Consider the following 12,637-nt stretch of genomic DNA (forward strand, 5'->3'; position numbering starts at 1 on the left):
CTGCCCCACAGCTAAGATGCTGCCAGGCCTTGGGCCTTCACCATACTCAAAACTCATTCACAAAGAGGGTGGGAGCGTCCAGAACGTACCAGGCAGATCCTGGGCATGGTCCTGATCTCTCCAGGCTCCCCTCTCCCCAGCCCCGCTGGGCATTTCCATACCCAGAGTTCCACCTTTCATCTCACACATGCAAGATCACAAAATGTGTCACTGGAGATGCACAGTTTACCCCTATTCTACACTCACTGCCCCTCTGGCGGGAGTCACGTCAGGAGGCAGTAATCAGCCTGGACTGGCTAGCATACTGCAAATTACAGAACACATAGGGCTGACTGTGTAATGCACCAGCCCACGTATGGAACAGCAGCCCTGGTCCCACAGCTCTTCTGTGTCTCTTCATCTAAGCACTGGCCTATGTGTGCACGGCAAGCCCTAAATAGACACTGGCTCCTTCCTGCCAGCTATCATATTGGGCAGAGTTCATCTGGAAAGCCAGGCCACCTGAAGAAATGCAAAGACTCAGGGCTAGGGCTAGGGCTAAGGGTGGCCTACTGGGTACATACCTGTGACACGCCTTAGTTGCTGTGGCTGAAATAGTGACTCTGTCCCTAAAACCTCTGTTGACCATGACATCAACAGCTAGACTGGGGTCTGAGTGGCTGAAGTGGCCTCTCACACAGGCGTCCAAGCACCTTCCATTTTGCTACTGCACACTTGAGCAGGACACTAACGTCACATTCCTGTCCGTGCCTGTTCTCCACGCTCCTGGCATGCTTACTCAGGCTGCTAGTCCAAAAAGCCATGCTCACTCCAGGACAACTGACCCTTATGGGACAGCAACACATCTTCCCCCTGAAATGTCACTTTATCTTCCAGAATTGAAAATGTAGGAGCTGGTGAGGAGGCTCAGTAGGTCAAAATGTTTGCCACCAAGTCTGACCACCTAAAATGGGCCCCCAGAAGACACAGGCAGAAGGAGAGGGCAAGGCCCAAGCTGTCTGCCCTCTTCTGCCAGGCCCCAGAGCACACCCTGCATATGCACACACAAAATAATTAAGTGTATAAAACTGGATTAAAAAAAATACAAGGCCTGCTTTTATTTTTCATAGTAACAGTGAAATTTACAGACAGGGAATGACCACAAGAGAGCTGGACTCAGTGACGCTTACATTTTATTTACGTCAGTAGCACTAAAATACATTCCTCCTTTAGGGTCACATTTCCACAGCACACATTAACACCAATCCACACTCCATAAATGCCCACACCACCTCCCACCAGAACCAAGCAAACACAGCAAACACTTCATTGTCACTTCTGCAAAACCCAAGTGACCTTGTCCCAGCTCCTGGCTACAGCAGTGCCCATAACTCACAAAACTTTCCCTTTCCACACTGCTGGACCCATCTCAAGCTCACCAACACTTTTTATAATGTGCTCATTTCCAAGGGGACAAAGTTCAAACAACAGAACCTCATGGCCAACAGGAAGGAACACAGCCCCAAGAGGCACGTGCAGCACAGAAGTGAGCTGGCATCAGATCTACCTGGTGCTCAGTGCAAACCACAGGTTAGGTGACAGCATGGCACGAGTTGTGACAGGATGAAGCTTGGGAAGGGGCCATTATCTGCTTCTTGCTTCATAGCTGATTAATTTGCATGCACCTCTGTGTGCTGTGTGTTTGTGTAAATAGCCAGTAGCACTGACCTATCATTACTAGAAATGATATTGCTAAACAAAACCTTTTGACTGAAAAAGGACAAATATTTCTCCAAGAAGAAAAGATGAGATTTTCCAAAAACTAGACTATATTTGGTGTCAATTTTTGACTACCTGGAGAAGGTTAGAAGTTGAACAATAAATAAGGAAAGACTCTACATCTCAAGTGGCTCCTCATGGCCTTTGTGCTGCCAGAGTACTCTGAATCAAAAGCATCCTGACACCCATGGCTGAAGGCACTGCTCACTTTACCCGTACGGTCCACTGTACTTAAACCTGCGCACTGTACCGCCGCCAGGAGGCAGTCTATCATGAACACATACCCAGATCCCTATTGGACTCTATGGAATCCTACAACTACAAATACCTCAGAGCTCACAGCAGGGCTTGGGGCTGCTGAAAAGAACGAGGCAGACCCTTACAACTCGAGGAAAACGCTATGGATTTAGTGTTGGGGAAAAGCAGAGTTACAAGGCTGAGGCTGTGTCACAAACCACCCGGGATTGTTGCCTCCGTCTCCAACATCCCTGATCCTACCGATCCGTGGGCACACGTCCATAATCCTGCTAAGCGAAGTGACCCTGGGCGGCACTTAAAAGGACGCCGCTGCTGTGCGCATGCGCAACACACACACACACATGAGCGCGGCTGCCGTGGCTGCCACCAAGTCCAGCCTAGTGGTTCCCTTTGGTCGACTTCTTCTTCTTCGAGTCCTCTTTCTGCTTCTGCTTCTTCCTCTTGCCACCTTCTTTGAGCCCTAAGGAAACATGGCTTGTGAAACACTGCACACCAGCAACTGCATCCCCATGAGGTGGGCCACTCACTAGACACTTCCCCATGTACAAAGAAAGCAACACAACAGTCATTTATGGTGTCCACATCAAAAAGGAAACACGAACTGTTTGGAATAGCATGCTAAACTTTCCATATTGCTCCCAGAATGTCACCACCACACAGGGAAGTGTGCAACCCACAGCAAGCATCCTACATTTACCCAGCAGCCCAGCCACAGAACCAGCTCTGTGGAAAAGGCTCCTCAGAGGCCCAGCCAAGGCCCTACCTGTAAAATGTACAACCCTGTCATCTACGAAGCCAAGTCAATCAGACACCCTCCACAGCTGCCTTCTGAAATGGGAAGTCCATTCTTTCTAATTTTTCTATCGTGAAAAAAAGTCTCTCTAAGTTTTCATGTCATTAAAGCTAACAGATACTTGACCTTGCCAACCTAGGCCATGGTAAGACTGACAGAGGCTCAGACCCTGGCTACATGGAGTAGGTGGGATGTGGGCCTGGTGTTGAACAGGAGCCACAAGAGATCTCAGACCCCCAATCTATGGCATGCCCACAGACACCTCAAAATTCCCATGCTGAGATCCACCTAAATCTCACCACATGGATTAGCTGGGGGCTGGAGAAGGAAAGCAGGCCAACAGCAGGATTGGATGCAGGCTCTGAGATGCAGGCCATGCTCTGGGAAGAGGGCCACACCCCACAGGCAGAGCCAAGCTGAGCAGGAAGAAGGAAGCGAATGCTTGTTCTTTAATTCATGACTTCTCATGTTGAATTTCTTTTTAATGATCATGTTGTGTGTGGAATCCACAAACGCAAAAAGCCACTAATCTCCCTTTTCCAAAAGGCAGCTTGCCCTTTGCAGAACAAACTTTCAAGGGTACAGAATAGCCTGCAAAAAAAGTAAAAAAGGGGGGAAAAAAGCCTGCATATCTTGAACCCATGGCCCAGCAATACAGAGCTAACCAAGCATGCAGGCAGTCCACAGCACACACGCATCCGCACGCGCACGCGCGCACACACACACCCAGCAAATCAAATTGCATTTAGTTCTCGGTTCATCACCAGCAGTCTGGACCATGGCTATTCTGGCTGACCACAGACCAACCCATGAAACTCCTGACAGTCCAATGTGGTTTACATTGCACAGTAAATCTTTTTCTAGAAAGACAGCTCAGTGGGAATTGTTTTCTTCTAGGAAACTCCACTTGTTGATGCCAACCAGCCAGGCTGCACCAGGCTGTACCCAGCAGCTCCATGACTGACAACCACTGGGAGCTGCAACTGGGATGGATGGCTTGCACCGAATTTCTCCTTGTGTGAATTTTTAGGAAAACTTGTCCAAGCCTTATAAACCCAACCAAAACTACTAACAGCAAAGCCCCTCATCTTAGTTCTTCAACAGTGGCTCTCATGTTAAAGTCTGGACTTGTTCCCCTCGATCCCAACAACAGAGGACCAGACTTTGCAAAGGCTTTAGCCAGAGGACAGTAGCTTGCAGCACAGAACAAGGTATGCTGCCCAGGTCACAGTTTTGCTGTGGAAACAGAAACCACTTTTGTACAGTAGCTGTTTCTAATTTCTCTCCCAATGGGCCTCTGTTTTCATTTAGTTAAGCCAAACCCTTGTGTAGCAGTTTGGAGAACCCCACGTCAATTCCTGTCATCATCTCTGAGAGAGGGCAAGTGAAGGGTTACATTTTTTTCTATAGAAAAGCATGGCTCTGTAACTTAAAACATGGGGAGTTATTTTGGGGGAAAGAGTAAAGGGACAAAGCAGAGGAAGTGCCAGCCACACCCAGAGCCACGCTGGCAGTGCCTCTGGCTCCAGACTCAGAGGACACAGGGAGACCACCTCTCTCATAGCTTTTCCAGCCTGTTATGCAAGATTTCTACTAGGATCCACAAGCTTACTACTACACACTCGTGTGTATGCACGCGCGCATGCGCGCGCGCGCGCACACACACACACACACACACACACAGTCTGGATCTGCACTGACAGGTCAACACAGTGAAAGCACTTTGTTATTCTTAAACTCTGTCTCCAGATCAGTCTTGGCTGTCACCTTTGGCTAAGAGGCATGGGCAGGGCCTAGAAAATGGCCACATGCTGCAGTCTGTCACACTTCCTGTCCAGATTCTGCCGTGGGGGCCTACGTACTATAAAGAGGCTCTGCAGCCAGGCCTGTCCCTATATATCGTCTAGAAACCAGAAGATTGGCATGGCACCTCCTAGCCAGGCTTCAGCACCTTTAAAACAAGTGTGGGGGAGGGTGCCAAAGTCTCCAAGGCTGCTCTGGTCTGTTTCTCTTACCACCCTTTCCAATCCTCGTGGGCTCACCCAGCACTGAAACAGTGTTCATGGGAGGGATCCACAGCCACTGAGCCGCACAGAGTCCAGTCACCCATCTGTTTTTGCTGACATCCCTCCACAGCAAGGTAACTAAGCTGGTGACCCAAAATTCTAGTAACGCCAAAGCACTATGTCTGCTTCTGCTTGTAGAACCCTGAAGGACCAGAAGAAAACCAAAGGGGCTTGAGGGCTTGACTTTAACACAAATTTCTGAAAAGAAAAGGAATAGATCTTTGCCCTCTGTTTTCTGCTTGAAGCACTTTGCAACACACCGTGACATAGACCACAAAACCCCATCTCTGTAGTTTGGCCTGGAGTGTTGTATAGCCACAGGTACAAACTTGTCTCACTTATGGACAATAACACTGCACTGATGCAGGGGTGGGGCTGACTGAAAAGCTCTGTGTGTACACACCAAGCTCCCAGAATGTTCTATGAGTAATAATCCTGGAGAGATACAAGCTACCGGCTGAGGGGAGAGGTAGATGGTGGACAATCCCACCATGAACAGAGGGAGGAGCCAGGCCTCCACCTTCACCTATGGCTCACCTGAGATAACTCTACTGGGTGCATGGCTGGAGCCTTCTGTCTGGAGAGTGAAGTTAGTAAGTGTGCAAGTGGTCTTGGGGCAAATCAGGTTAAGTGACAGAATCCAAGCTCTAGAATCAAATTATAGATCGGAAAGCAGTACCTGGCAATTCCCTAGCAGCCAACCTAACCCAGACAATATACTCCATACACATTAGAATACGGGGACCCCTGTTTTAATCGTGGGGTTGGCTTTGAACCACGCAGCTAGGCCATACATAGAGCAGCTGTGGGAGGTGAGCTGGACACAGGTATCCTCTCTGTCCCTTCTTGGCAGGCCTGCCACCTACCCCCAGCTCCCCATGCCCACTCAGGTCAGAATGCAGCAACATAGGACTGACTTCTGTGCTTGCTCTCCTGGATCTGGGGGCAAAACGCTTTGGGGGTGCTCCGTACCAGCTCCCTTCTGCACACCTGCTGAGGTCATAGGGGCATCCCAGTCGCCAGGAACCCGCTGCCTGTCCTGCTCTTCATCTTCCCAGTTGCTTTTAGACACAAGTTTGGCCACAGGGGCAGGCCTAGGTGGCTTCTGTGGGCGGGTGCTGACAGAAGGGGCCGGAGTCTGGGCTGGAGGTGGGGCTGGAGCTGGGGCTGGAGTTGGGGCCGGGGGCCGGGCCTGGGAGGGGACCCGGACTGGTGCTGGGGCCGGACCAGGGGCCAGAGCTGGTGTGTGCTGGCCTCTCCGCTGGCATTCTTCTGCAAGGGCGTTCTCGTCGGCCACACCTGAAAACACAGCACACCAGGGAGAGCTGTGAGCCTCAGCTCCCCATGGAAGCAGAAGGCTTCACACGCCTTCTTTCCCCAGAAATGGCTCCATCTTTACTGCCACTATACATTTATAAAAGAGGAAACCATCCACTCCCTCCACTGCACTACTGGGCCTGAACATTCTCTTCCCACAGTGGGGAAGAAAACACTCCCAGGGAAATCAACTGTCTCTCTGTCGTATCATCATCATCCAGATTCTCAGCTCAACAATCAAGGCCTAGGCCTAGCCAATACCACTTAACATGGTTCTTGCCAACCCAACAAGTCAGCCCTGCAAAGTGGCCAACACCACCTCTACACAAGCATGAAGTGGCTTAGGACTGTGGAAGCCTCAGGCACTCACTCTGCCCACTGAGCCCGGCCTCAGGCCATCTCCCAGAAGTTTCACACCTGCACCACACCATCCACAACACTCCACCCCACCATCATTCAGAAGGCAAAACAGAAACAAGGTTTTACACATTAGATGGACACTGAAAATAAGAAAGCAACTTCTATTCCCTGTAACTGAGTAAGAGCGCTGTTATGTACACCAGGCATAAAAATGGAGGCTCTCCATTCTAGACACTGAGCTCAGCAGGATGAACCTTTGCCCTGCAACCACCATTGCAGCCTATGTGTCAGCTCAGCCAGAGACATGCAGAGCTGCCGTTCTTTGGAAGTAAATCAATAATGGTACAGGCGCCCACATGCAGGTTCCCTCTTCATCCCCGGAGACACCGAGCTCAGGGCAATGTGGTATTTGAAATCAGCCCTCATCTGGACATTTCCCATGGACCCAGGTTCTGCAGGAGCCAGGCTTGTGGAGAAGCCTGGTAGGTAACAGCAGAACCTGCCACAACCTGCCAGAATCAGGATAATGCAGCTGGGAGATGGCACTTGCCTTTAGTCTTAGCACTCAGGAGGCAGAGGCAGGCCAACCTGGTCTACAAAGTAAGTTCAAGGACAGCGAGGGCTACACAGTGAAACCTGTCTCAAAATAAAACAAATAAATAAATCAAACAACGGAGGGAGGGACGGAGGGAAGGAAGGAAGGAGGGAGGGAGGGAGGGAGGGAGGGAGGGAGGGGAGGGGAGGGAGGGAGGGACTGGGGTAATACATCACATCTGAGGCTTCAGGGTCACGAGTCACTGAACATGGGAGCCTCACCAAGGCACCTGGCTATTTACTGGCATTCAGTGAATCAGATAGACTCCATGTTGCACTCATTGAACCAACCATGTACAAAGGTAAGCCAGCAGCTCCAGCCTGTCCAGAAGCACTGTTTCCACCCCATTGTTCTCACCCATCCCAAATGCTCTGCCAGACCTGGGGATCCTGATGAGCAACACTTTCTGCACTGGGTGGAGGGCAAAATGTGGCACGGGCAAGCTTTGCAAGTTCAGCAAACATGTCTGAATGAAAGTAAAATTTAAGATCTGGGGGGCCATGGGAAGGAACTACCACGCACCACCTCATGTTCAGGTACCAGGCTGAAACACTATTCAAAGACTGTTGAGGAAAGACACAGTGGAACAGGGTAGGAACAGGTGCAGCACCACCCCATGGGTGAAACAAACACCAAACCTCTGCTGGTCTGCAACACACTTCCTGACAACTTAGGCGGTAATGGTGGGTACGTGCTGACGACAAGATTCAGAATCTGAATGATACAAATAATGGCATATGTGAAGACAATGTGCTCACCTGATGCCTTGAGGGTATTGTCAACTATCCCTGGTGTGCCCCACAGCTGGCCAGTCGTTCCAGCACTATAGAGAGACTGAGCACATAAAGAAAGCCCAGACAGACTCCAAGCCAGACTACTCTCTGCTGAACAGAGAACCATGCCTGTAAATTCCCTGCAGGCATGCTCATACCTGCTGTAATCAACACTAACAGTGTGTTGGAATGACAGTGCACTGGAGGCCACTCTGGACTACATAGCAAGACCTTTTCAAAAAGCAAACAGGCCAGGCAAGGTGTCACCTGCCTTTAATCCCAATACTCAGGAGGCAGAGACAGGCAAATCTCTGAGTTCAAGGCCATCCTGGTCTACAAATGCAGGACAGGACAGCCAGGGCTTGTTACACAGAGAAACCCTGTGGGGCAGGTGGGGGGTGGGGGGGGGAGCTAGGAACAGTTCTAAGCCAGCCTGGAACTACAAAATGCGGCTATATAACAACCCCATTACATCACAGTAAGGGAGGGGAGGAAGGTGTGCTGAGGAGAAAGAAAGGGCTGAGCATGTTGCCCTACTGTAACTTGTGAAGGAAGCCATGTGTGATACCCCATACAACTGCTGCCAAACCTTTATTTTGGGGACACTGTGCTGAGCCTCCAAACAGCAGCCTCTTGCTTGTCTTCTCACTTACCTCAGTACCAAAACAGATATCCTCAGGTCTATCCAGAACCAAGCTCCCATGCAGGCACAAGGGAGGGAGACAGGGCGCTCCCCACACCCTGCTTCATGAACACCCTTCCCAAAAGGCCTGCTGGATCTGCAGGCCCCACCTAGACACACCCAAAGGCACAATCCCCCAGGGAAATAAGCACATGCCCTAACAGTCGCGCAAAGGCCTTGGCCTTGGCCCTGGGTGAAGGCGTGTCACCAACTCACCACCCTTGTTGGGCGGGCTCGTTCCACACTCTGGCTCTCAGAGGGCTATCTACAGCAGGAAAGCCAGTCACAGGATGGCAGCTTCTCACTGCAGACTCTCTTCACTTGCACCCCCTACACTCCTTATCCTGACTTTAGAGCACCTTCAAAGAGTTGTGTGCTTACCTGTTGAAGAGTTAAAACAACTAAACATCCAGAGTTGATGGCTGACTTTTGGTTATCTCAGGACTGGCAAATGGCAAGGTGGCTCAGAGAGTAAAGATGCTTTGAAGACGATCCCCAGGACCCTCATGGGAAAGAAGCAATTCTCAGGTTGTCCTCTGAGCTGCACTTGCGTGTACATGAACACACACACCCCTCATTCACTCACAAATAAATGTAATGATTTTAGAAAGAACTAAGCTTAGAAAAGGGGGGAAAAGAATTAAGAGTAGCAAAAAGCTAACATTGTGTCCAGAACCTGGACCTTGTTCTTATGACAGGTAACTAGCAACCTAGGAGCTCAGGACTCAAAGCACAAGGCCACTACTTCTTGGCAGCCTAATGCCACCTTGCTGCTCAGAGTGCCACCTAGCTCTCAGGGCTTTCCTGAAATCCCCACTAGGAACTTCCCTGCCTGTGGCCCAGCACTCAAGAGCATGGGGACACAGGACACAGGGTCCCACAAACTCAAGTGCCTGGGCCAGTAATGAAGGTAGGAAATCAGGTCATCTTTCCTCGGTCATCCTCACTAGGCACTCCCTACATGTATGTGTCCAAGCACTCTTCCCAGCTGTCCTCATACAAAGGACAAAATAATGACAAAACCTGTGACCTGTCCACTTAGCAACCCTGCCTCTATGGCAATTTGGACCCAGCAGACACAGCACAACCACTGCTGTCAGGGATATTACCCAGTCTGCAATCCATGCACAGGGAAGAAGCTGGGCTGGGCTACTGACCTCAGCACAAACCCAGATCCAGACCAAATACAGATGGCCCTGGGGACTGCAGAGCTCTCACAGCACACCAGTTTCTCTCAAGTACCATGCTTTGACTTTCACACTCTACCCCTATAATGGTGCTCCTGTCTCGCCTGAGAACTTCCAGTCCCGAGTCCTCGGTTCTTTGGCTTCATGGCGTGCCTACCAATAACCCATGGAAATTGCCTTTTATTGTCCTGTTATGGTGGAAACACATAAAGCTGCAGATAATTATTATTCCACCACCTTCAAAATGATGGCGAGCACCTCGGCTCCAGCACCTTCACCCTTACTCCTCAATGCGGAGATGTCCTGCAAGCTTTGAGAGGCTGGCAGTGAGTGAGGACTATTCCTGCCATCTTTATATCCTGGGCCAAAGCATATCACTCCTCATTTACAGTGAGTTGACTGGCTCCAACCACAGCCTTCACAGCAAGCTCTATACTAACAGAGCTGTTAGAGTGTGTACAGAGACAGGTGTGTGCGCGCGGTCTGTGACAGGTTAGTGACGGACATCATGGATTCCATACCCAGGACAAAAAAAAATGTTTAAAGAATGAAAACCTGTAAAAAAGGTTGAATGGCACAGTATCCACGAGGGGAAAAGTGCCATCAAAACCAAACAGCGCAGTAAGCCAGCACTTGTCAGCTGGTCTGTCAGGACCTCTTTAGGGAGGGGGTGGGGGTTCAAACAACCCCCTCACAAGGGTTACTTATCAGATACCCTGTATATAAGATGTTTATGTTACTACCATTCACAATAGCAAAAGTACTGCTATGAAGTAGCAACAAAATACTTTTATTTCACTGGGGCATACCGTAACATAAGAACTGTATTAAAAGGTTGCGCAGTAGGAAGGTTGATACCCACTGCCATAAACTCTTACCAGCTGTCCTCGATGCTGGCTTCTTTGAAGTAAGGATGGTGTGGTCCCAGTTTACACTATGGTCTGCTGCCTCTCCCAGGAACCCAGATGCCAGGAGCCTAGTATCCACCCAAGTTAGGAAGGCAGAGCATTCCAGGACACAATCAAAGATGGGTCTGCATAGTCTGACATTAGACAGTATTCATATTGAAAGACTGCAGGAGGAACCCTTCAACTGACCAGCTGTGCTCTATTCCCTTAACAGATATGGATTAAACAAAAGTTTAACCTCACAATTTAACATATCAGACTTGGATGTAATAACCCCAAGAACACCTATAGTCCAAGTATTGAGTAAGACCCATGCTAACAGAAAATTACAGCTGCAACAAGACAGTACTTTGACAGAACACATCAGAACCCAAGGGAAGGACATAGGTCCAACTCCACAAACAAGTTTAACCTCAATTTTGTCATACCTTTCAGGTTCCTGAAACCCAGAGGTTCCCACAGCTGCAAGGCCATAGGCAATCTGCCAAAACCTGCATGGCTTAAATGCAGCCCATGGCAGCAGCCACCAGTCTCTAGAAAGAACCTGCCCTTGAAAGGTGTCAGCATGGACTCCTACATGTGTGGTGTGGCCAGGAAGGAGCGCCGGTGTGCACCCCGAGTCTCAGTGAGGACCCTAGGCTTGCTACATTTAACTCATCTCACACACAAAGCCACCTGCATCATGTGCTTTACCTTTAGTATTTACAGAAGTGGGGCCAGCAGGAAAGCTCAGAACAAAGGTACTTGCTTCAAGCCCAATGACCCCTTTCCTGAAGGCCCCTCCATCTTCTGCACATGCACATATAAACAAATTAATGAATTAATTAATTTAATGCTGGGAATTGAACTCAGAACCTCTGGAAGAGCAGTCAGTGCTCTTAATGGCTGAGCCATCTCTCCAGCCCCATATTCGCCTTTTTTAAGTGGGGTTGTTCTGATGCTGGGGATCCAAACCAGAGCCTAGGTCAAGGACTGAGCTACATCCTGGGTTATGAGACCTCATGTTTCTTTTCCACTCTGGGAATGAAACACACCAATAAACATATGCCTTGGAAAAACAAATTAAATGAAATTTGAAAACAAACCCCTGTTCTGCCTAAGCCAAGACATTGAGGTCATCCAGAAGCTGAGACAGAAATACTGGGCAGCTGTCACATGAGTGTGGAGACTTCAGATCCCACTGAGTTCAGCCAAATGTGGGTGCTGACTTCACACAGCCTCCTCCCCAAGTCCACGAGTCAATTTCACTGAGTCACTACCATCACCAACCCAGTATTTCACCTGTATCTCCTGCTGGCTCACAAGACGTGAGCTCACTGGTGTCAAACATGTGCCAGGACTGGGACACAGGGTTCTTGTTCTTAGACTACTCAGTGCTGTATTATTTCAAACAAGTTCTGCAGCTTCTGTCTCGAATGAGACAGAGTGGGGACATCTGTGAGAAGACACACTTGAGCAGCCAGAACTCAGAAGACCAAGTGAGGCATGTATAAAAACAGCCTGGAATGAAGGAAGGTGCAAGGGAGAAAGAAAAGTATGTACAAGGGGAGAGACAACAGGTCCATCTTAGGAAACCGCCATTAGTACAGAAGAGTCATGAAACGCACAGGTAGGCAAAAGTTTCACAGTTCATCAGACTTAGAAACCAGGTTATCAGCTGGGCGGGAGGTGGTGACACACGCCTGTAATCCCAGCACTCTGTGAGGCAGAGGCAGGCAGATTTCTGAGTTTGAGGCCAGTCAGGTCTACAGAGTGAGTTCCAGGACAGCCAGAGTTACACAGTGAAACCCTGTCTCGAGAAAAACCAAATCAAAAAAAAAAAAAAAAAGAAATGAAAGAAAGAAATGAAAGAAAGAAAGAAAGAAAGAAAGAAAGAAAGAAAGAAAGAAAGAAAGAAAGAAAGAAAGAAAGAAAGAAAGAAAGAAAGAAAGAAAGAAACC

The 12,637-nt window shown here is 49.3% G+C and overlaps 1 protein-coding gene across 5 annotated transcripts in view; it reads right to left on the bottom strand.

Annotated features, from left to right (window-relative positions):
• Positions 1–1,155: 1,155 nt before the first annotated feature.
• The window catches only part of Dnajb6 (DnaJ heat shock protein family (Hsp40) member B6), a 47,727-nt gene continuing 36,245 nt past the window's right edge, over positions 1,156–12,637 (bottom strand). For 2 of the 5 annotated variants that reach the window (XM_052172941.1, XM_052172939.1), the window contains exons 9-10: positions 5,848–6,174; positions 1,156–2,476 (exon numbers count right to left, since the gene is read on the bottom strand). In XM_052172941.1, coding sequence (XP_052028901.1) covers positions 2,394–2,476; positions 5,848–6,174 — 410 coding nt within the window. In that variant the 3' untranslated portion in view covers positions 1,156–2,393. The other 3 variants (XM_052172942.1, XM_052172943.1, XM_052172938.1) reach the window with 3 other exon arrangements.

This window comes from Apodemus sylvaticus, chromosome 2, assembly GCF_947179515.1.
Source record: "Apodemus sylvaticus chromosome 2, mApoSyl1.1, whole genome shotgun sequence".
Lineage (NCBI taxonomy): Eukaryota > Metazoa > Chordata > Mammalia > Rodentia > Muridae > Apodemus > Apodemus sylvaticus.